Genomic DNA, 22,145 nt, shown 5'->3' on the forward strand with positions numbered 1-22,145 from the left:
GAGTTATTCTCGAATAAAGAAGCAAATAGAGGTAAGGAGACGAGTAAATGGATTCCTCTTGGCAAAGGAACGACTATTTTCTATTACCTCTGTGTATGGTTACTCGAAATAGGTAAATTCAAAACTTGCATTGCAAAGAATAGTTAAAGGTATTGGAATCAGAATCATAAAGGATTGGACTCAATAAAAACCTTAGAAGCGTCGTATACTGAAAAAATTTCAGCAGAATTGTCTTTTATAATTTTTTTTCTAACTATTTTATTCTAAATGACGATATTATTTAGTTTTTCCCCCTTTCAATCAATTATTATTCTTATAACTAAATAATATAATGTTTTAGTTATTTCTGTTGAAATTTATTAGCTTTAATATATATAATATAACTTCGGGGATTAAATCACTGACCTATATAATAACTGTATACTTAATAGGCAAAGAAAAGGAGAGTAACCCGTCAGCTGTCGGTAGCCATCTTAGGTATCTATTATTTGTATATGAAGATATATAGGAGACTCCTCTCACACTTCGAAAATTGGAGGCACAACGATATTCTCGAAGCTGTACAAGGCTTACGATAAGGATAAGGTTCAAGTTCTTCTCCTTGACCTTTTAACCAGAAATTCATTTATGTGTTATGTCCTTTGTTAATGGATATAATCGGAATCCTTCTTTAGTTAAATCACTCTTACACTTTCAACCTTCAGCGTCTATACTCACACATCTTGCTCCTTCTCATTGATAACAAATGCTATACAATAAAATAAGTGTTCTTTGAGAAGCCATGTTGCATCAGAACCAACAATAAACTAGGATCATTTTATTACAATAATCTTTGCTACTATTTATTTTTAGAAAATACAGATATAATATAGACATGATATTTAAGAACTTTGAATCATTGATTCTTGAAAAGAATCTGTTTCGAATGAGGCTTCAGTATAAACTATTTTTTTAAATGCTCATAAATGAAGCTGGCTTCATAATGAAGCCTAATCTTAGAATATGTCAAGATAATACGTTTTCGTAATTTAAGGATATGTTTATTTAATAATTTATTTAACTATGTGATTCAAGTTCCTTAAATATTTAGGATTTATAATTACATATTTGTAGGACACGGTTGATAATAGTGTTTTGTATCACAGTAGCTTTGGTCTAGAGAACTCCTTGAATTTTGAGTCTCAAAGAGACATTTTCCAGTTTTTTTTATGGATAAAGGAGACCTCTATAGGATTTCCTCACTATTCACATTCGAATACCAGTTTCCAATGGTACTGAGACTAGGTAGGCATAAGGCAAAGGTCTTTCTTACATAACTATATGTTTTTGTCGAGTAGAATGAGAATGTCAAAGCAAATGCTCGGAGCTCAGGTGAGTAGACTGCGACTTCCCTTTAAACAACTTCCGATTTACGTCCTTTGAAAAAGGTTTTTAGTAACGTCAGAAATTGTATCAAGAATGGATAACCCCACTTCTGATAGCATTCTCTTGGTCCTCAGGTCTTTAAGAACGTCAGCCAAGTTTCCTAACTTCTTGGAGATTGTATTCTGTTGACATCTGTATTTTTTTTAGAACGGTCTGCATATCATATTTGTTTGCCATTGGAGCTTCTCCTTAATGACTTGAAGCTGATGGGAGAGAATAGGGATAACCCATTTGCACATTTTCCATAGCCTCAAAGTGGGAAGGATCCATCTCAAGTCCAGGAGATGGTTTGACCTTTTTTAGGAGGTGAGGAGGACCTCCTTGTAGGAGACTTGCGTTTTCGAAGAGTTCTTGCAACTTCTTCTTGAAGGCAACCCAGGAATGCTTTGAATAGAGTAGGCACAGCATTTTCTCTCAGCCTTACAACGTCCTGAGTCCGATTGAAGGATTCCGGAGTAAAATGTTCCGAATAAATTCTCGAAAACTTTTTGGGAGTAAAGTCATCCCCCTTGAGATTCCTTACCCATTGCCTGCACCTCTCTGAATCCTGTATCGGAAAACGATGATATGAAATCAAATTGCCAGCAGTATACTTGTTTTTGCAACCAAATGCGACACAAAACATGGTAAGCCTCGACTTGTATACACCAATAATTTGCATTAACTTATTAATGAATAAGTTAAGTCACTAATGAGTGTTTCGTAAAAATATGTACCCAAGATGGCTGACAACAGTCGATAGTAACTCACTCTTTTTCTCCTTTTCATTCAATAGGTTGTGCATCCAGTTATTATATAGGTAGGTGGATTAAATCCAGACTTATTATATTATATTATTATACAGGGCGTGCACTGGAGGGGATGTAGCTATCACCAAATTAATGCATTTTTGCTTTTAACATTTTTTTTTTTTTGGTGAAAAATTAATTTTTCAATTTTTTTTTCATAAAACAACCCCCCTAACCCCCAAAAAAAAAAAAAAAAACCTATAATTTTTTCCAACTAGTTGAAACTACCACAATAAGGCATTTGGGACTATCAAAATTTGTTTTGAATGATGTATTGAGTTATTCCTGGCCTTGAGTATAAATTTATTATAAATCTATAAGAAAAAAGAGACACATATCTAAAATAAAGGCTCGCGTAAATAAATTATCCACTGTGTGCCAATAGAATTGGAATTAGAAGTAATTCGCTGATTCACTCATAAGGTTCAAAATGCAATGTTGGTTTATGTATTTTATGCTTTCAAAAATATCATATTCGTTAATATTACAATTTATTTATGTGTCTGTAGTGTATATTAGGAAAAAAATAAGCTTTATATATATATATGTATCTTCATCACATATAGCAATGGTTCTTAAAGTGGGGTTCGTGAGATCATTTCGAAAAAAGAAGAATATAATTTAAATTGACATTAATTTGAGAGGCATCAAAACTTAAATATTGATTAATGTACATATTTTTTATAAATCTCTTCTGGATCATTTTAAAAAGTATTTCCCAGAAGACAGTTCTCCACAAAAACAAAACTGGATACGTCCCTTTTATCGTCACAGCTAATCATCTATCGTCTGATAGGGAAGATGCCCATATGGAACTTTAATGCCACCAAACACTAATTGTGAAATAAAAGTTCCCAAACATGAGGCCCAGTTTCTCTTACAACAGCAAAGGTATAGAAAAATGAAGATTTAAAGTGTTGCCTTTAAAGGGATAAAAATGTGGAAAAAAGCGACGGCAAGAGAGGATCCTTATTCAGAAAGATTAAACAGAGGACTTGACTATGCAAAAAAAAACAAAAAAAAGCTCAAAATTTGATTGAGTCTCTAATGATGGAGATAATTCTGACATTGAATGTGATGTTCCCTCGTACAATTCAGGTCATTTTTTGGAAGGAAAAAGAAACTAGAGATAGGAAAAATGGAAAGGAGGAAAATAAGTGTACTACTAGATCAGGATGGGAATGAAGTCAGGGGTGAGGAGAAAATTAGTAGAAGGATTGTAGATTTCTACCAAAAACCATAAAACTGACGGACGTGCAAGGAGGATAATGATGGAAACACTATTAGTTTCTGTGTTACTCCAGCCGCAATTTTTAGTGCCATCATACACAATGATGATGCAATAAGCAATGGATTACACCCTCAACTGTCTTATCTCTGTAAAAGTTAACAATGACAATAAATATATCACTAGGTCAAACATTTGAAAAAAGCGCTTTACATTTACCAAAATCAGTATTTTTATATGGTGGGTGGTGCAAGTTTGATTATATTTACATCAAATGGACAGAAAACAACAATAAATATTGTATACAAGGAGGGTTTACAATAGAAATTTACCTATCGTATAATTATAGTTCATAGAAGATCGTTTTAGTTTATAATTTTAACATAAACAAGCTAAATATCAATAAAATCTTGTTAATTTTTCATTGACTATCTTTACGTTTGTGCTTATTATTTAATGTTTTTTGTATATACAACGCCAAGAGGACAATTTGTTGTAAAATAATATAATTATAAAATATTTCATACTGTAGTATGATGGAATATTGACCTACTATATATTCTATTTTTATTCTTTTATTTATATAATTTATGTAATATACATATAGGGTTATGTCAGTTTTTGTATTTTTAAGTGATGATTTATTATGTAAAGGGGCCAGTTTAATGTTGAGTTGAAACAGAAGCGGATTTTTGAAGCATACATGATAATGAGTTAAGTATAAATCGAGGTCATCTCAACATATTGAACGACTCTCAAATGTTCTAGAAACTACGCATTAGACCCAACCCGTCTATAAATATTGAAGTCATTTGCCTTGGGAGGTTAATTGTCAGATACCTCCAAACGTTTTACTAATGAAAAGTGTATTACACTATTTAGAAAAGAACAACTGGTACACATTCATTCCATAACATCCTCGAAACCTACATAAATAAGTAAGGTAGGCCTAGGCACCCAATACACATACTGTAAGTAAATCATCTCCCAACATAATTTATATCCAAAGAAAGAATACTTTTTAGAAATTTTGTTACAGGAAATTCTTTAAAAAAATATAAGTAACTTTGAATAAAAAAGACACTACAATACATATTATAATTATTAATTAATTAGAATTGATAAAAAATGTGTATTATATTATGCATTATCCATTTTCTTCTTCTCTTCAACTCCGTATTTTTACTTCATACCATCCTTAATGTTGACAGTTTTGTGTAAATTATAACATACAGGAGTGCAAAAAAAAATCTAATATAATGAATGATCTAACATTGTGTTATGTATTTCATATTTCCTTTTTTGTTCTTATTTTCTAGTATGTTCTTTAGTGTATTAAAGTACTGTGTTTTACGTATTATAAATAGTCTTGTATTTTGTAAATTAATTACGAGTATGGTTTTGTATTATAAAGAATATATATGATCTTATAAATAAGTGTAGTCTTATTCCTCCACGTCATTCCTTCACCTCATTTCTCTCGGTCATCCTGGATCTCTCCTACTATAAATAAGTTCGTGTCTCTCCCTCGTCAAGACACAACACATTGAAGACATCAAGGAAATTATGAATGAAGAAACGTCTCTCAGCTTCTTCAATAAAAACTAATTATATGGTTAGAATGATAGAATCACTGCCCTCCTCATCTTCCAAAGAGGCATAAATCCTAACTCTATTTGATATTTCTCTGAATAATAGTACAATTATATTTATCAGAGGCTAAAGTAGAAGTCGAGAAGGGATTCAGAGGATTAATTGGAAATACTGGAAGGCATTGGGGAAAAAAGGGACGAAAACAGTCCAAAATTTTGTATTTCAAATTGTGAGTTGAATTATACAATAGTCAAAAGAGCTTTTTATTCTTTAATATCGACTATGAATTTCAAATGATATGAAAAGGATGAGTTCCTTCAATAAAAATTTCCAAATTAGGTGTTTCATTCAAGATAAGAGGCTCTAACACTCTCTTCATAATTAAATCCAAGCATCAGCTAGCGAAGATAGTATAACTACGTTATCAAAAAAAAAAAAAAGGGATTTATTCCTTATCTTGATTTTTGTTCAATATTGCTTGTATGTTGACGTCGCACAACATATGTCAAAAAGAAAATTATGAGGGACACCATATGTTTTTATTCATTTGATTGTGATCTTTAAGTAGGAATAACGGGACTTCTGTGTAGGGCTAATCAAAATAATTTATTAAAAGAAATGGAAGATAAATAGTTGAATGAAGAATACAAATCCATCCCACATTTTTTGAGAAAAAAATCCTTCAACTGTCATTTCTAGTTAACTCACCACAATCTCTTATTACCAAATTACGCTTTCGAGTATCTCTTATTTACCTTTTAGGTGAAATTGATGTCGCATTATGACCCTCTAGGGACAAATCGCCTAAATTTTAGAAAACATCTTTCTTTCCTTTAGAGGTCTAGCTCTTTCGTAAATGGCAGTCGAATCATCTTCGTTACTACTATCCTCATCTACCATGTCCAAATTAACCATAGTTGGAAATTTGGATCTTGTGGGCTCATTCTTTGAAGAGGAATGAAACTATTCTTTCGGATTTTTCGGTAAATAATAATATGAAACCTGTTTATAACAAAAATATTTTAATAATTATTGATGATTAAGCAAACAATTTCTGGCTAACAAATGGGAGAAGTATCTAAAACATGGAACACAGGAAGGGAAAAGATGAAGTAATATATGTGATGCGTCAACGTAAAAAGAATTTTGAGTCAAAATCAGAAAAAGCAAACGCTTCTGCAGTTTCGTAATTTTCGGTTCGAGACCAATATGAAATATTATAACACATTTTATCTAAATTAAAATCTTTCAATTCGGCATTGAAGGTTTCAAGTTGTGAATCTACAAGGCATAAATGGCATGCATTTTTTCCTATCTTTTCCTTTAAAATATCTAAAACCTCATTTTTAGTCCATTCTTCGATATTTTTGACATAATTAAATGCTATTTTTAAATCACCCTTTTTTAATTTTTGTTCTATTTTTTTTCCTTCGATGTTTCCTTCAAAAAATCTTTCTCTTCGGGAGTTCTTTACCAACATCTTCATGGTATATTATTATTATTTCTAAAATGTCTTTCAAATTTTACACTTTTTGTTATAATATTTGTCATTATATCTTGAAGTGGAGTATCCATCTTCTCTAAATAATGTATAATACCATTCTTTGAAGCTCTTAATAGACAGGATATATAGTCCATAGTAGCACTTAAAGATTTATTCTTATTACTGAAAACATACCATTAATTTCTTCAGCATCCATGTTGTGGCACCTTGCCGACGTAATTTCTTCCTTCAATCTTTCAGATAAGATCAATTTCTAATTAAAAATACTTTTTATATTGGCTCTCTAAAACAAATATTGTGGAAGAAATGCAAGCTTCCATCATATAATTGATGGAAGAATTAATTTTTATTCTTTGGAGTTTACAGAAGGTGCTCTCCATAACTAATAGGACTCCAAAGATATCATTATTTGATTTAGAAATCGATGTAGGAGCCAATAAACTCTTTTTTATTTGTTTAATAAATTCTTTAACTATTTAATCGCATCAAGATAGTTCAATGGATTAACATATGAGTTGTAAAATTTCATCATCCATTTCCCTGTCAGAAGTTTGCTCAGCACAGTTAGGACATGAAGTTGGGTTGAACAGGTAGGGCTATTAAAATCTTCATAAATAGAATGTCTTAAGCCTCTGCAAGAAGTCCCTGTACTAAAAATTATCTAAATTTATCCTAATATTCTAAAAACTTTCCAGCAGTATGAAATATAATATGAAGACGATTCCCTCTATATCTTTGTAAAAGGGTTTTTTGTAGTTTATTTCTATTCAAGAGAATTACAAATCCAGTAAGATCCCCCTTTCCACTTTTGTATGTCAATTTTTTAATGTTACATATTAAATTGGCAGCCATACAATCTTTACCAAGCACTTTTCCCTTAGACTCCTCCAATTTCTTCAAAGCTTCCTTTATAGAAGACGCAATTGATTCCAGGGGATGTAAATTACAGTGCAGCTCATTGTAAGATTTACCCCACTCTTTATTTCTTTCTTTAATGGCTACATGATTTGAAGGGCATCGATCGGTTAAAGTGTTCTTCATATTGGTTTTTAATTTCATTCAAAGAAGCAGTTTCATGGAAGAAACAGTAAATTTCGCACAATTCATTTACTGTCGAACAAACATGCTTAGCGTGATCTTCAGCCCTTCCACCCGGTAATTCGTCTACTGCAGCAGAAATACATTTTTCGTTTGTGGTAAAATGAATCGAATTAATGTGAACGTCTTCTTGTGTTGTCGCATCAAATCCTAGCGTAACAATGGGGATTATTAAATATGAATTCAGCAGTTTGGAGACTAGAAATAATGCCAAGCTCCCTACCCATTAATTCTATAATGTTTCATTTTGCTATATTGATGTTATAAACATAGGGCAAAAACCATTTAAACAAAGTTGGAACGTTCATGGTTGGAACTTTGTTTATGATACACTAACATTCTAATTACTGGTGGGTACGTCTTTATATGTAGGAGGGTATTAAAATTTATTTTCCATAAGTGACTTGTTGCTACCTCAGAGTTAAGTTTATCCTGTACCTATAAATTTTCTAATTTTAATTTATTAATCATATATTGTCGTTTCCTAAGTATTAATTTCGTATAGTTGAGTGTATCTCTTGGAACTCTGTGGAGTAACTTATTTTTAGACTTGATTCAATTATAGGATATTCATTTGTAATGTTTATATTGTATGTTTTTCAAGCTTGATTTGGTAATTTGAAGTTATTTACTTAATACACCTTTGCTCAAATTTTTCTTTGTAATTTTACAAGTTTCTGTTTTCTTATCCAAATTAACGTTTTTCCTAGTTAACCTTATCAATGGGGATGTCAATTCTTTAACTTTGTCCTTCACTTCTTCATTTCCTTAGTGCAGTAATCACTTTCTTGGTCCTTTGTAGCCAAAGCAAGTTGCAGTCTTTCAGACTTTGCCTTATATTTTGATACTAAAATTTCTAAGTCTGTGTTTTTCTTTTGGAGTAAAGAAAGTGAGACAAATATTTCATTGAATGTTTTAGGGGTACTTTGGGAAAGAGAAGCTTGGGGTTCATTTAACTCGGAGGTATTTTGAGTTGTTTTGGAGGCAGTTTGAGAAAGACAGGTCTGAGGGTCATTTAAGTTTGAGGTATACGGAGAAGGATTGATAGGTTAAAAAGCGTTGGGCGACCAAAGGAAAAGTTTATTACATTTGTCTGAGAATTTTGCCATCATATTTTTATCCAAAAGTTTCTTGAACTTTTTATATATCCTTAAGGCAATCTGTTAAACAGCAAAGTAAAACAAAAAATATTTTGATATTCCATAGCTTGATTCGCATATTTCCTTCAACTTTTGTGAAGATTTCATTGCATTATAGTTTCCGGATGTTACATAGACATAAAGAATGTGTCCATTTCTGAAATCCTCGCTTGACTCTGGAAATTAGTTAAAATGCTGATATATGAACGTTTTTTAAGCGATTCCTGTCTTTCGAATAGCACTTTCAGACATTTACCTCTTCCTAGAAGGAGACATCGTTCAATTATACCAAAGCCTTTGTAATAAACGGGGGAAAAAAACTAATTCAACTTAAATAATTATGACCCTAATTTGCAGACGACTTGCAGGTTAATAACCAGTATAAAGTATGCTGAAATTTGAACAAATAATAGATGAAACCCTACTACCTACGTAAATGTATTTTTAAAAAACCGACAAGTTAACAAGAGAGACTCGGGAGTGGAAACATAAAAACTATCCGTGACAAGAATTCGAAGGCACCACTTAAAAAATATAGTTATACCTAACGAAATTGAAATTTTTTGTGGGGAGTGATGTAGCTGGGATCTTTATGTAAACGTTAGAAACTCTCTGTAGTAAGCTATTTAAAAATCCCGATCACGTGATTGACTCACCCGGTCGGTCTAAAAAAATGCGGCAATAACAAAAGCCCAGTCATTCCTGAATTGCTCTTCGTACTGAAAATGTAGACCACAAAAAATGATATAGATACAGACGTTCAAAATTAAAAAATAACTATTTATATTTTATCTTTCTTTTCTTTGATTTATACTTATATATATTATGAAAATGTATTATTGTTTTAAGATCTGAATAAAACACTCTTTTTATAGTAAATCCTTTATTAAACGAAAGAAAATGTAAACTCAAGATTTAAAAGATAACTTAGTAATTTTTCTTTAACTTGCACCATGAGAATTTGACCATTTTTATCCGAGTGTATGCTACTATTTACCTCATTTATGATACTTTTACTTCATATATTATAATATTTAAATACAACATGAGCAATATAATTAGCAAAATGATACTGTTTTTTACACTCCAACCCAATAGGATGATAAGAATCTCCCGTTTCTAATAAATTGACAAATAGCTTTGTAAAGCATCGTCTTGGATTTGTCGACGTTAATAAAATGTGTCGAGTTTGTTCGCTGAGAATATCATATTGTAAAGCTGACTAGCATGAAACGTAGTTAAGTATAATAATAAATCTGAAGCCCTTTTAAGACCACCCCTATTAACACTATCTTGAAAAGTTTCGATGAGATCTCGATCTTCGCCAGAAAATTCACACACTATGAGTTATTGATTTCTCAGAAATCAAAAAGGTTCGTAATCTTTAATTTTGAAAAACTTAATGATGGAAGAGGCTATGTGTCCGGATATATAAAACAATAGATTGGCTTGAGATTCTATTCTTCCATAGTAAAATTAGAATTAGAAAAACTGAAAATAAATATATGTATTTGGAACAATTGGATCAGTCCTTACAAAATATATGATGTTTTTATTTTCACATTCATGCTTATTGTTTGATTTTCATTTAATATTCTGAAGTTTCTAATTTTTTATCTTAACGTGTGTACTAGGGGGGTAACCGTTTTTCGGTAATCTGATTTTCTGTTATGTATTGATAAAAAAGATACATTTGAAAAGTTTAGTCTTCAAATGCCGTTTTTGTAACCCCTAGTCATTTGAAAATAACATATTTTTAATAGAAATTATATATTTGTAAAGGTATTGAGAAGTTCCAATTTTAAGGTTATGGTGCTGAATTTCAAAAGTCTGATTAAGATTCCTTCGTATAATACAATAAATTCTGGCATTTTTAAAATTAGCTTCTCTTTTAAAAGAAGTGGTATTTATCATTAAAAGTAAATTGCTCAATATTAATAAAAATGTTCAAGACGAATCCCCCCTGACACGGAATGATTTTATGGATACATTAACCATAACCAGTTTAGCTGTTGAAACAATTGATTAATTATAAGCACGAAAAACACTCGTATATAATATATATACCTTATAATGTCCTTCCACAACAATTCCCTCAATACAATTGATTTGGTACCTCTTCCTCCACCACAATTTCATGACCCTCCTCTCCTAGAAGCCTCTAGAGCTCATGTTCTTCATGATAACCCTACGCCTATAGAGTTCACGACTGGGAAGAAAGGATCCACGAATATAATATTTAGAGGTCATGGGCATTCGAAGGAAAAGCAAAGGAACCGGAAGTCCTACTGGTAATGCACCCTCTACCACCAAGGGTTCAGAGCACGGCTTTTCTTGGATCGGAGACATCCCTATCAATGATCCTATTCATAGTCACGGGGAACAACAGGCGGAACTTGAAGTGCATAGAAGGAAAAAGACACTTATAGAAAAAGCCATCTCCACTCACATGACTACTAAAATCCTGTAAGCCAAGGCAGTTGCAGGGCTTGGTTTGGAAACACATTTAAAACTAAATTGTGATCCCTCCTTACTGCGAAGAATGGCTCGTCGAGTTCGACAAAAGGAAGCAAAGCATCTGGATAATCCGACATCCCTAGAAAATTTATTTATACCTCCACCTTATTTAAGAACTCATGTAGTAGATTATCTTCTCATCTGGGACTCCAACAACTCAAACACTTTGCGTTGGTCCTTGCTCTTTGGAACACCGTCAAACCTACAACACGGGCTTCTAGATAAGTCGAATTGGATCATCGATGGTACCTTTAAAGTCGTGCCGTCTCTTTTTTAATATCTTGTTATTGTTCACGGACTGCGTCCTCAAGGCCGTTCTATTCCTGCAGTTTATGGGCTCCTTCCTGGAAAAACTCAAATACTTTATAAACATTTATTTGAGGAATTAAATTCCAAAGGACCTTTTTGCCCAGATATCATCCTGTCCGTCTATGAGAAGGGGCTTCAGAATGCCATCCTCTCAGTCTGGCCCGACACAAGACTGCGTTGATGTTACCTCCACTACAAGCAGTGCATATGAAGGAAGTTTACAGCGCAGGACCTTGTCCTGGAGTATCGGGTTGTCATCTCCGAGATATGCACCGCCTTCCAAATGATGGGTGCCCTTCCCTTGGTCCCTCTGGGCCAAGTAGATAAAGCTGGGAGGCTTTTCAAGCCGACTCTACCATTAGATATGGAAGCTTTCTCAAGATATTTTGAAGATACTTGGATTGGGACCTCTTCAAACGAACCTCTATTCAGCCAGTCATCATGGAATCAGTGCGATGCATGCCACGCTGGAACCCCACGATCCAGTAACATCGTAAAAGGCTTACATCATGGTTTTCAGTCGTTAGTTAACTGTGCAGACCAACCATATGGAATCTAATGGATGCCATTAAACTAGAACAAGCCCTCACAGATAATAAGATAGCGTAACATATTAGACGACAACCTCCTCCTCACAGAAAGAGGAAAGGGATCCAATTTGTTGATAAATTGAATACATTTTTCGAAGATTTCAACAACTATGATTTGTTGGATTATATAAAAATTGTAGGATATATGACTATTAATGAGTGATTTACGTATTACCTTATGTTGGAGTTATTTGCATTAATATATGAAATATATTTTGTTATTTAATTGACTGTAGTTTTTGAATTGGAACGACTCATATGTCATGAAGTATGCATTAATTAAGGAATTGGCGTTCCTAAAAAGGACCTGATATTTCATTATTACTTAGGTTATGAATCCCCAAGAATGGTGAATTTATTTGGAGGAGAGGGTCACACCCTTAGTGCCTTCAGAGACAGTGTGATTGGCCAACTCTCCGGAAGGATAAGACGGACAGAGGTTTGGATTACTCTGGACAATATGGAGGATCTCTTATTGAAATTAGCGAGACGTGGGGGCTCGACAGCAATTCTTTCAAAGAAATTATTGACGAAAGAGTTCATGATGCTCATAGCCTTGGAGGGGCACCAGTATCGGGGTGACCTGTTTCAAGACCTTGTATACGTAGGTGGCATAAGATTCCTTCCTCTTGTAGGACCTTTTCTTTCCAGTAGGTTTGGTGATATCCTTTCGGGCTTCTCCAGTCTAGTTGGTGGCTTTCCCGGTAGACTAAAGTGGGATAGTTGATTCTGCCACATTTGTACCCACATTAAATAAGTGAGACATTTGTATCCACATTTTTTATTAATTATCTTTTGTCAAACTGCATATTTGTATTGGTCTCTAATAACCCATATAAGGGATGAAATATTTTTCGTCCAAATAAATGACGATGGGCTTGAGGGGTCATCAAGAAGAGCAAGGATAAGGGACAAGCAATGAAAAATGGTAAATATATTTGCAAAATACAATGACATTACGGACAAAAGATCACTTTTGGATGATTATATGTAAAATACATACTTAATTAAAAAATATGTGGTGTGAAATAATTAGTAAATTATTGTAATTACTTAGTATGGGATTACCATAAGATCAATTAAATAATATAACGTAATCTTATGTAATTAATAAGTATTTATTCTCTAATTTCTCACGTGTACATGTCTTTACTCCTAACACAATAATAATACTGATAGAATGTTCTAGTCATGGTCAGAGATGTTCTCTGACGTCAGAGCGTCGTATAATTAGGGATGAGGCGATAGCTCACGAGCCGAGCTCTTAACGTCTATCCTCACACTTAGTATATAAGGTTTTAATGTGTTCATTTACATTTTTCATACATATACCCAAATAATTAACTGTGAGCTAAGATATATAAGAATTGATACGAATGTCGTGGAACCATGTCAGAATTCAATTGTGGTAGAATAGGGGGATAGTTGATAATTGAATGAAAAAAAGAAAACGATTGACTATTACATCTAAACGGTTGGTATTTATATGAAAAAAGAGGGGATTGATGAGTTGAATCTCCTGCGCACTCTCTTTAGACGAAAATGCGCAGGCAAAAACAAAAAATAGTTCGCGAACGATACAGCACTAGTATTAAAGTACTCCATAGAATTGCACTCAGACTTTGAGTCTTCATGATGGTGACTACAATTCCACTAACAAAAAACAAAAAGACAGTAACAACCAATCACTTTTTGTAAAATTCATAATAGCGGGAGCTGAAAGGATATCACCACTATCAGTATTTAAATAGAGGTTATTAACATTATTGAATCCAGTAAAAAGAAGAACGAAGATCTAGAGTCATGGTGTATAAGATGGGGGACGAAGTCCTGAGATGTAGACCCTTCTCATATGCCTTTAAAGAGAAAAATCGTGATAAAATATGCGACTACTGCTTTTCAAGCCGACAAGCAAAAATTTTGAGATGTTCCAGATGTTGCATCATATATTATTGTGGAAGACAATGCCAGAGATTATCTTGGTCAGAAATTCATAAGAAGGAATGTAAATACTTGAAAATGTTAGATTTAAAAGAGCCTCCATTGGATTTACTTTTCATTGTTCGAACTCTCTGTAAGCTGAAATATGATGGTGGATATTCAAAGGAAGGTAATATATAATGTTTGGATATATATATATAATAGTAAACAATGTAATTTCACTTAATTTAGTTTCTTTGCCCAATGGCCGTTCAAGAAAATTTATTGATCTAATGTCTCACAAGGAAAATATTCTAATGAATCCAGAGCATAAAAAAAGATTCTTAACGTATTTAGATATAATAATATATATGCTTGGTGGATCATTGGAAACTAATGAATCTGAAGTACTTAATATATTTACAAAACTTATGATAAATGCCTCCTTTATGCTGAATGAAAAACTTATAGACTTTGGGGGATGTTTATGCTTAGAATTTTCTGCCATAGATCACTCATGTAGACCAAATGCAATCTATATGTTTAATGGTCATACGTTAGTTGTAAAAGCTCTCTGTGAGATTGCTAATTTCGATGATGTAAGAGTAGCCTATGTAGATATGTCTCAGCCACGGAGTATTAGACAAGAATTGCTAAAAAATCAATTTTTCTTTGATTGTAACTGTGAAGAATGTGCAGAAGATCCCTTGAATCTTGAGAAGCTAAAATCACATAGTCCATGCTGTCCCGAATGTCAACATTTATTGGATGGTACTAAATGCATGAACTGTAATCAGGTATGATTATCAGAGAATATAAAATATTTTAAAGTGTTTAATCTTAACCTAGGAAGTAGATTTGGCTCGATATTATCAAATAAAAGAAATTTTGATCAAAGAAAAAAAGGTAAATGCGAAAACGAGCTTGTATTTTAAAGAAGTGTGTAAGTATTTTCATTCCTTTGACTATGTATCTTTGAAGTATTGTAACGAGCTGATAGCTATTCATAGAAGCAATTACAATGAAAATGAATTACAAATTATATTTGAAAGGATTTTATTGGCCAAGAGGAAGTATGGATGTTTTTATGATATATTCACGGCGGAATGTTTGATGCTTCTTATGATGATCCTTCTTAATAAGGAGGAATTAAAGTCTTTACCTAATTTATTGTTAGAAACAAAGACAGTCATAGATTTGATTTACCCAAGAAGTCATTCCATCTTTCATGAATTCAATGATGTAAATCTCATGTTTCAAATGATTAAAAATAAATAATATCATTATACAAATTAATTACTGTTGCTAGTTCATTTCATTATCGAGGATCAGGGACGTTGCTAGCTTTCATTGTTTAAGGGGGGAGGGTAGGTACAAAGAAGAAGTGCAGAAGAATAATATATCAATAGCAATATAAATACTTAGGGATAGAAGATCATCATCATTTCTTGACGAAAAGTGGCAATTTAAGATATATATTATTACTAAATTAAATAAATAGTATGATAAATGGCAATGGGTTACTACTAGTCAGTGAATGTAAGTGCAACTGACTCTAAATAGGTGCTTAATATTAGTTCAAATAATTCAATAAATAATAGAACAAAGTACTGCAAGAAGCCACCGTTGCTGGAGAGTTATTAATCACCAATTAATGTGTGATATAGTAGACAGGGATGAAGGCATCTTTGAGTGCATGAAGTAGAAGCCTATCCACACTGATAAATTGATTGAAAAGGCAGATTATTGTATTTAATCATATGAAAAATGCAAGAAGGATCAGACAAGTGACCTGGAGTATAATAAATAAGATATCTTAATAATTTATAAAATACTTGCAAAGTGCTTTAAAGGCCATTATGCTCCCCGGGAAAGAATAAGGGAGTCGTGGAGGGCAAGCAAAATATGACCAGCTAATAGTTAAAATAATTTATCAGCGAAAAACCCAAAATATGCTAGAAAATTAACAAGAATATTGTTTTTATGTTGACATGTCACAGGTCAAAGAACATAATTAGTTATCCTTAACGTTATATAATAACTTATATAAATATGTTGAGTACAAGTTACGATATTTGTACGTATTACAACTTGTCAAAGCAAGCTGTAAAATAATTTATTTTTTCTTCTTAAAATGCATTATATAATTACCTGTCGTTCTAATTACCATATATTAATTTTCATTTCGATTTATTAAAACTACACGGTTATTTTGTAATTATGTGTCATTGTACGGGCAATTGAACTTTATAATGTGCCACAGAATACCTATATTTTAGTCATTTTTATTAATATAGTCAAAAAATGAATACCCTGAATAATATCAAACATCCATGGAATATTCAATAATTGAAAATGGTAAAATTAACCCTTCATTAAAAATTATTCATCTCATTTTTTGTTTTTGAAACTTGTACAAGTTATAACTTGTATAAAATCGCAACTTAAAGAACTTATAAATCATTTATTTTCTTTGTGAGGGGGATTGAACCCCCCCCAAAAAAAAAAAAAAAAAAGAGAAGGTACTGCCACAGGTACAATTGTAATCCCTATTGTATACCTACGTGTAATCATGGTACTTAAGTAAAGCAAATTATTACATATATTAATATGCTTACGATTAGTAAGAAATGCTTAATTGAGTGTATTTTTATGTTGATAACTATTTCCCCTAATCAGCTAAAATACAACCTGCCAGAGGTTGGAGCAAGTCATTATACTGAAAGTAAAAGTATTTGAATATTTTAATCCAGTCAATTTAAGGCCCTCAGAAGATAAGAATATAGTTTAAGATCGGGGTTCCACACAACTGGGTCGTGAAGAACATTTGAATTGTCATTTTTGTTCCATCAGTTGATATATATTTTACTTTCAAAAGTAAGTAAATAAATGAAAGAGTAATTAATGCAGCTGCCACTATTTCACGAATGAGATTTGCATTTTAGGGCCGTTGACTCGGTGTTTAATATGAAGAGAATAAAGTGGAAAGAGGCTGGAAGTATTTTACCTCTTCTAAATATATTATACATATATATAAAAGTTAATATTTGTGTGCCCACACTGTTGGGCCTAGGACCCTGAAACTTTGCACGAGTACTTCTTTTTGAACCTGGTCAGGTAAAGACATGGGTGCCAATTTTAGGGAGAGGGGGGAAATTCAATACAAAAAACAAAATTGTTTTTTGGAGCTCGGGGAAATCTCCTTGAGATGGGGCTTGGGTTATAAATCAAAAATTGACAGGTGTCTCAAAAAATCAACTGTACAAATAGTAAGTATTCTAAATTTATTCAACATACAAAAATTTATGGGCTAAAAAATAAATTTTTCGGTTTCTTTTACGGGTAGAAAAAAAAAAAAAGTTTGAAGAAATTTGTTCAAAAACTCAGTTGCATATAAATTTGATACATAAAAATTGATGTTTAACTGAAATACATGTCCTTTTCTCAAGAATTTATCATTTTTTTTTTCATTAAACGCCAATTTTCCATTTTTATGAAGAAATGCCACAAAACTATGTATTTTGGATCATCAACCTCGTTGAGAATATCAAAACCCCTTTGCCCTTTTGATTCCTGTTCACTCATTTTTTGTCCGATTTTGATAAAATCAAAACGGTGCGCCAGAATAACAATAACTTTATCAAAACATTGTTTGAGATTTTAATTGAAATCTTAATAACCGTAAAAATAAATAATTTGAAGCTCGCAGAAAATTTCCCTGTCGCACTTTGTATATTTCCTTCATATCACAGATAAATTAATGAAATGTCATGACAGCTAAGCTCCCCCTCTCCTCTCCAACATTCTTTAAATTGTCAAGATTTACATGCTATTTTTTGGTTTCCTTTTTTAACATACCAAAAATACTTACGATTTACAACTATATAGATTATAATATTATTTATTAATATGTTACATACTATTTTTGTTTGCTATCCATAAAAAGTCACCTAAATGTAAAAAATAAGTTGATGGTTTGTTAAAATGGAAAGTGTGATCATTGATTCATATAGCAGAGTTGAAAAAATGAACTCAAGACTATATTTTGAAGACTTGCGACTCAAACTGATCCTCCAATCAAAGACTACAGACTTGAAGTTAAGACTAGATAATTATTCTGTAATATTTTGCTAGGACACTACACTTCCCTCATGTATTTTTTATCACAGTTCCACTTGGTATGAAGTAATATTAAGGTATTGATTTCCAACCATTTCATGCCTGTGGAGCGCCCCTATTTGTATTTTTTTTGTTTTTAAAAAATCATTTAAATTTGGCAAAATATTTGGGTTAAGGATCACTTTATTTAAAAAAAAAAAACTTTTTTAATAGAAAAGAAAACTCTTGGTAATTTTTGATACCTTTTAAAAAAAAAAAAAAAAATTGTGATGACCTTTTTTTACAAAATAAATTTATTGATGACACTGATAAGCTTGAAAAGGCCCCGATCAGGAATCAATGATTTAAAGAATAGTAATAATATGAAATATTCTTCCATTAATGTTGCATTAATAATGTAATTCATTCATTGGGATAACTATATTTGGTTCCGAAATAAGACGAATTGTAAACCTCATTGAGACTGTATCGATTTTCTATATTCCCATAGGAAAAAAAAGGATGAAAATAATGTTTATTTTTATGAACTAGGTACGTTTAATTCCCATGAAGTTATAATTATGGCTGATGAGTGAGGCGGGAGTCTGCAGAGTCATATGTATTTACTCACGGAGTAGGTTTGAAGCACAGATGATATGTATATTTGTCTATGATTGGAAAATACAAATTTTAAAATAGCTGCAGATTAGGAAGGCAGGATCCAACCTGAAAAAACTATTGAAATCATACTTTCGAAATTAAATTTGAATTCTCAGTCCTTGTAATACTAAATAAATATAAACAATTTCATTATAACTACGCACATCTAAAAATAAATTATTCTTAATTAATAGTTTCAGTTTGGAATAATATATTGTGATCTTGGCTCTGAATCCAAACATTTATATTATACGACTCCAATCCATTTGACTCATTGCGCAAATACACTCGACTCTTCTGACTTTATGAATTAATGGCATTAGTATCCAAAGATTAATCGAAGAATAATATTTGATATGAATTAATTATTTGTATGAAACTTACTGTATAATGATTTGGTACAAACAGGAACTGAAGTTGATACTTAATTTTTGAAGAACGAATTCATCAGTTTGATAATATTCTGAACATTTAAGTTAGAAAAACCTTTAATAAATAATTTACTTTGATTTTGAAATGTATACATTTTTTCGGTTTTGAAATATGATACCGAAATGGAAGAGTTGCTTAAAAAAGCAAAGCACGTGATGTTGATATAAAATTACAACCACTAACAATTGTGCAAAGTTCATATGAGTTCACCAAGTTGAATTTATCATTAAAAATGATGTTTTTTACCACAACATGTTGCGTGATTGGAGCTTGTGCTCCTCCCGATAGTATGAGAACTCATTAGCTATGACTTGTAAATGTAGCCACTGCATGGGAGTCTGCAGACGTTCTCCAAGATACATTGGTTTACATTAATATTAATGCCTTGTCAGCCTACAAGAAAGGACAAAAGGTCAATAGCATTAAAAAGACAGTTCCTAGACTAATGCAAGATTTACATGGTAGATGTTTCAGTTGCAGAAGAGACAACCACCACCGCTCCGAGTGTAGATTCCGAAACAGCACATGTAACAAAATGTGTGAGAACAAGTCATGTTTTTTTGTTTTTTGTAGATGATCAGAATTATGATTCAGAATCCAAATCTCACTCAAGGACAACGAGAAATTTAGCCCTGTAGAAACAGCCTCAAGCATTGTTAATAGTACATCATCCATTAAGCACTCCACTCCCCGTCTTACAATATATGAGAGCACTCCCGAATACAGGTGCAAGTGAAAATATCCCTGAAATATGGAAGAAAGAAAATGAAATTAATTACGGCATTCATCACTCCAGATTTACAAGATCACTTTCGTGGCATGATTTAGCGTCACTTAACGTTATTCCAAAATATTTTCTAGAAACAATTATATGTAATTCTGTAACCAAAACTCTTTGAGGGACCCGCAAATTATGAATGTCGAGTCCATTTTTCCAGAGTTTCCTCATGTTTTGAATGAGTCAGAGAAACTTGATCCAATGAAAATCTATGTAAAAGAAGATGAGAAAATCAGACGAGTTCATCAACTTACTGCTAGGAAAGCCCTAAAGGATGAATTGGAGTTTATAGTAAAGTCGGAGATACCAACAGGACTCAATAAGTTCGTAGTTCTTCCCATCACAAGAATCTCCAGTAAAACTAAAAACAATCAAGACACTCCTCCAAAAATCAAAAGCTGGGATCTGGGATGTATTGAAAAGATCACTACTCCATTCGCAAAACAACGGGCTAAGCCCAGCACAGTCTACCAACTGTGATATGGAGTTCCAGAATGTAAATTGAGGGGAGTTGTCTATTGATAGAAGAGCAGAAAATGAGAAATTATATAAATTGTAGAGATTTATCGATACTTACCTCTTTCAGAATCCCAAGAAGAAGCTATCCTGGGGAAGATTCTTAGATGTTCCTACTTTGTGAAGAACAGTGGAATGGGAGAGAATTAAATATTCATACTCCTATTGATTGCATATGACTTATGAGTTCTACTCATTACAATTTCCTATCGTTTGTTGATGTACTTTTGTTTTAAAATTAATAATGAGATACAACATCTGAGGATTCCCTTGAATGTCCGTTTTTTCGTATCCCGTAGATTGTATAACGTTGTAATAACATGATTTACGAGCAGGGTGCTTGTGTCTCTAAAACTTCGTCAAGGGTGAAGGTTTTGTCTCCCATAGACGAGCAGGGTGCTCGTGTCTCGAAAACCTCGTTAAGGGTGAATGTTATTTCTCCCAGGGACGAGCAGGGTGCTCGGGTCCTTAAAAATAAAAGAAATACATTAATAAAGAAATCTCTAAATAATATAGTATTGTCCTCCTTTATAAATTGCGCGTGCTCAGAGCACGGCACGTCTATGGAGATGAAAATTTGTACAACAAAAAATCTACAAATGTACTAGAACGATCGGTTTGTCCTCACCTGGACATGGATGGAGCGGATCTATAAGCAGCTATTCATGGAGCGGAACTAGTGTAAGCACCGTCATGGATTTAGTGCTTGGGGGTGATTGTTATGTATTGTCTTTTATTTACTTTTAAATCATGACGTAGGGATTTGTTTTAAATATATAGAAACCTTGTTTTTTTACGAGTTTGTATATTTTAATAGTCACAGTATGTACATCCTTTTAAATGTAATCCCTTACAGAGTATATGTTTTAGTGTATGATTGTACCCCCAATCTACAGGTGTTCTTATTGACTTTACTCTGGTCCGTTGCTTCCGTCTATTGGTGGTGTTCGTAGAACATTACAGTGATGTAATGTATTTCATATTTCCTTTCCCCTTGTTCTTATTTTCTTGTATTTTCTTTTATGTATTAAAGTACTGTATTTTACATAGTATAAATAGTTGTGTATTTTGTAAATAAATTAGAGTATGGTTTTGTATTATAAAGAATACACATGATCTTATAAATAAGTGTTATATTTATAGTTGATAATATTGTAGAGAAAAACGCGTGCAAGGAGGAGGGAAAAAAATAGACATATGGTATCATTGTTTAAAATACTGATGTGATTATCATCTGCCTGCTTTATTATGATTTTTGAGGGTATAACGAATGTATTTATTAGCAAAAATGTTTAATGAAGATATACTACGTATAATTGACTTCGACGTTTTTTTATCCGTTACAGTAGATTTGAAAACGTCACATTCCATGAAATTGTAATTCATTATGAAACGACAAAGTAGAGTATTTGAAATATATTTGAAGCTCAAAGTTTAAAAAAGAAGGCTTTAATTAAATATAATTTTTTTTTTTTGAGAAAAATTTCTAAAAAATAAACCATTAAACATTTAAGTTAAATATATAAAATTAAAATCATATAACTATTAAT

General features: G+C 32.2%; 1 protein-coding gene, 3 long non-coding RNA genes and 1 pseudogene across 18 annotated transcripts; 2 read left to right on the forward strand and 3 right to left on the reverse strand.

Moving 5' to 3' along the window:
- Positions 1–1,696: 1,696 nt before the first annotated feature.
- LOC121121656 (THAP domain-containing protein 1 pseudogene) lies at positions 1,697–2,050 on the reverse strand (annotated as a pseudogene).
- A 3,429-nt stretch (positions 2,051–5,479) lies between these two features.
- On the forward strand, positions 5,480–6,685 carry LOC139905930 (uncharacterized). The gene is made up of 2 exons (XR_011781084.1): positions 5,480–6,017; positions 6,079–6,685. It is a non-coding gene; the product is annotated as an uncharacterized lncRNA (long non-coding RNA).
- A 2,956-nt stretch (positions 6,686–9,641) lies between these two features.
- LOC121121285 (uncharacterized) lies at positions 9,642–12,038 on the reverse strand. Of its 3 annotated transcripts, none has more exons than XR_011781083.1 (3): positions 10,843–12,038; positions 10,312–10,784; positions 9,642–10,232 (listed from the first exon to the last, which is right to left on the reverse strand). It is a non-coding gene; the product is annotated as an uncharacterized lncRNA (long non-coding RNA). The 3 variants fall into 3 exon arrangements; XR_005865381.2 differs by lacking the exon at positions 9,642–10,232 and having other exon boundaries at positions 10,268–10,784; positions 10,843–11,636; positions 11,694–12,038; XR_011781082.1 differs by lacking the exon at positions 9,642–10,232 and having other exon boundaries at positions 10,268–10,784.
- A 1,687-nt stretch (positions 12,039–13,725) lies between these two features.
- On the forward strand, positions 13,726–15,407 carry LOC121121284 (histone-lysine N-methyltransferase SMYD3). Its single transcript, XM_040716181.2, has 3 exons — positions 13,726–14,301; positions 14,364–14,908; positions 14,961–15,407. The coding sequence occupies exons 1-3, from the start codon at positions 13,995–13,997 to the stop codon at positions 15,387–15,389; spliced, it is 1,281 nt and encodes a 426-aa protein (XP_040572115.1). The 5' UTR covers positions 13,726–13,994; the 3' UTR covers positions 15,390–15,407.
- A 3,185-nt stretch (positions 15,408–18,592) lies between these two features.
- Positions 18,593–21,313, reverse strand: LOC121121829 (uncharacterized). 13 transcript variants are annotated; one of them, XR_005865589.2, is made up of 5 exons: positions 20,657–21,313; positions 19,760–20,594; positions 19,420–19,694; positions 19,254–19,355; positions 18,845–19,170 (listed from the first exon to the last, which is right to left on the reverse strand). It is a non-coding gene; the product is annotated as an uncharacterized lncRNA (long non-coding RNA). The 13 variants fall into 13 exon arrangements; XR_011781051.1 differs by having other exon boundaries at positions 19,254–19,372; XR_011781054.1 differs by having other exon boundaries at positions 19,254–19,694; positions 19,760–20,045; positions 20,112–20,594; positions 20,657–20,846.
- Between the last annotated feature and the right edge of the window lie 832 nt (positions 21,314–22,145).

This window comes from Lepeophtheirus salmonis, chromosome 7 (genome assembly GCF_016086655.4).
Source record: "Lepeophtheirus salmonis chromosome 7, UVic_Lsal_1.4, whole genome shotgun sequence".
In the NCBI taxonomy this organism is placed as follows: Eukaryota; Metazoa; Arthropoda; class Copepoda; order Siphonostomatoida; family Caligidae; genus Lepeophtheirus; species Lepeophtheirus salmonis.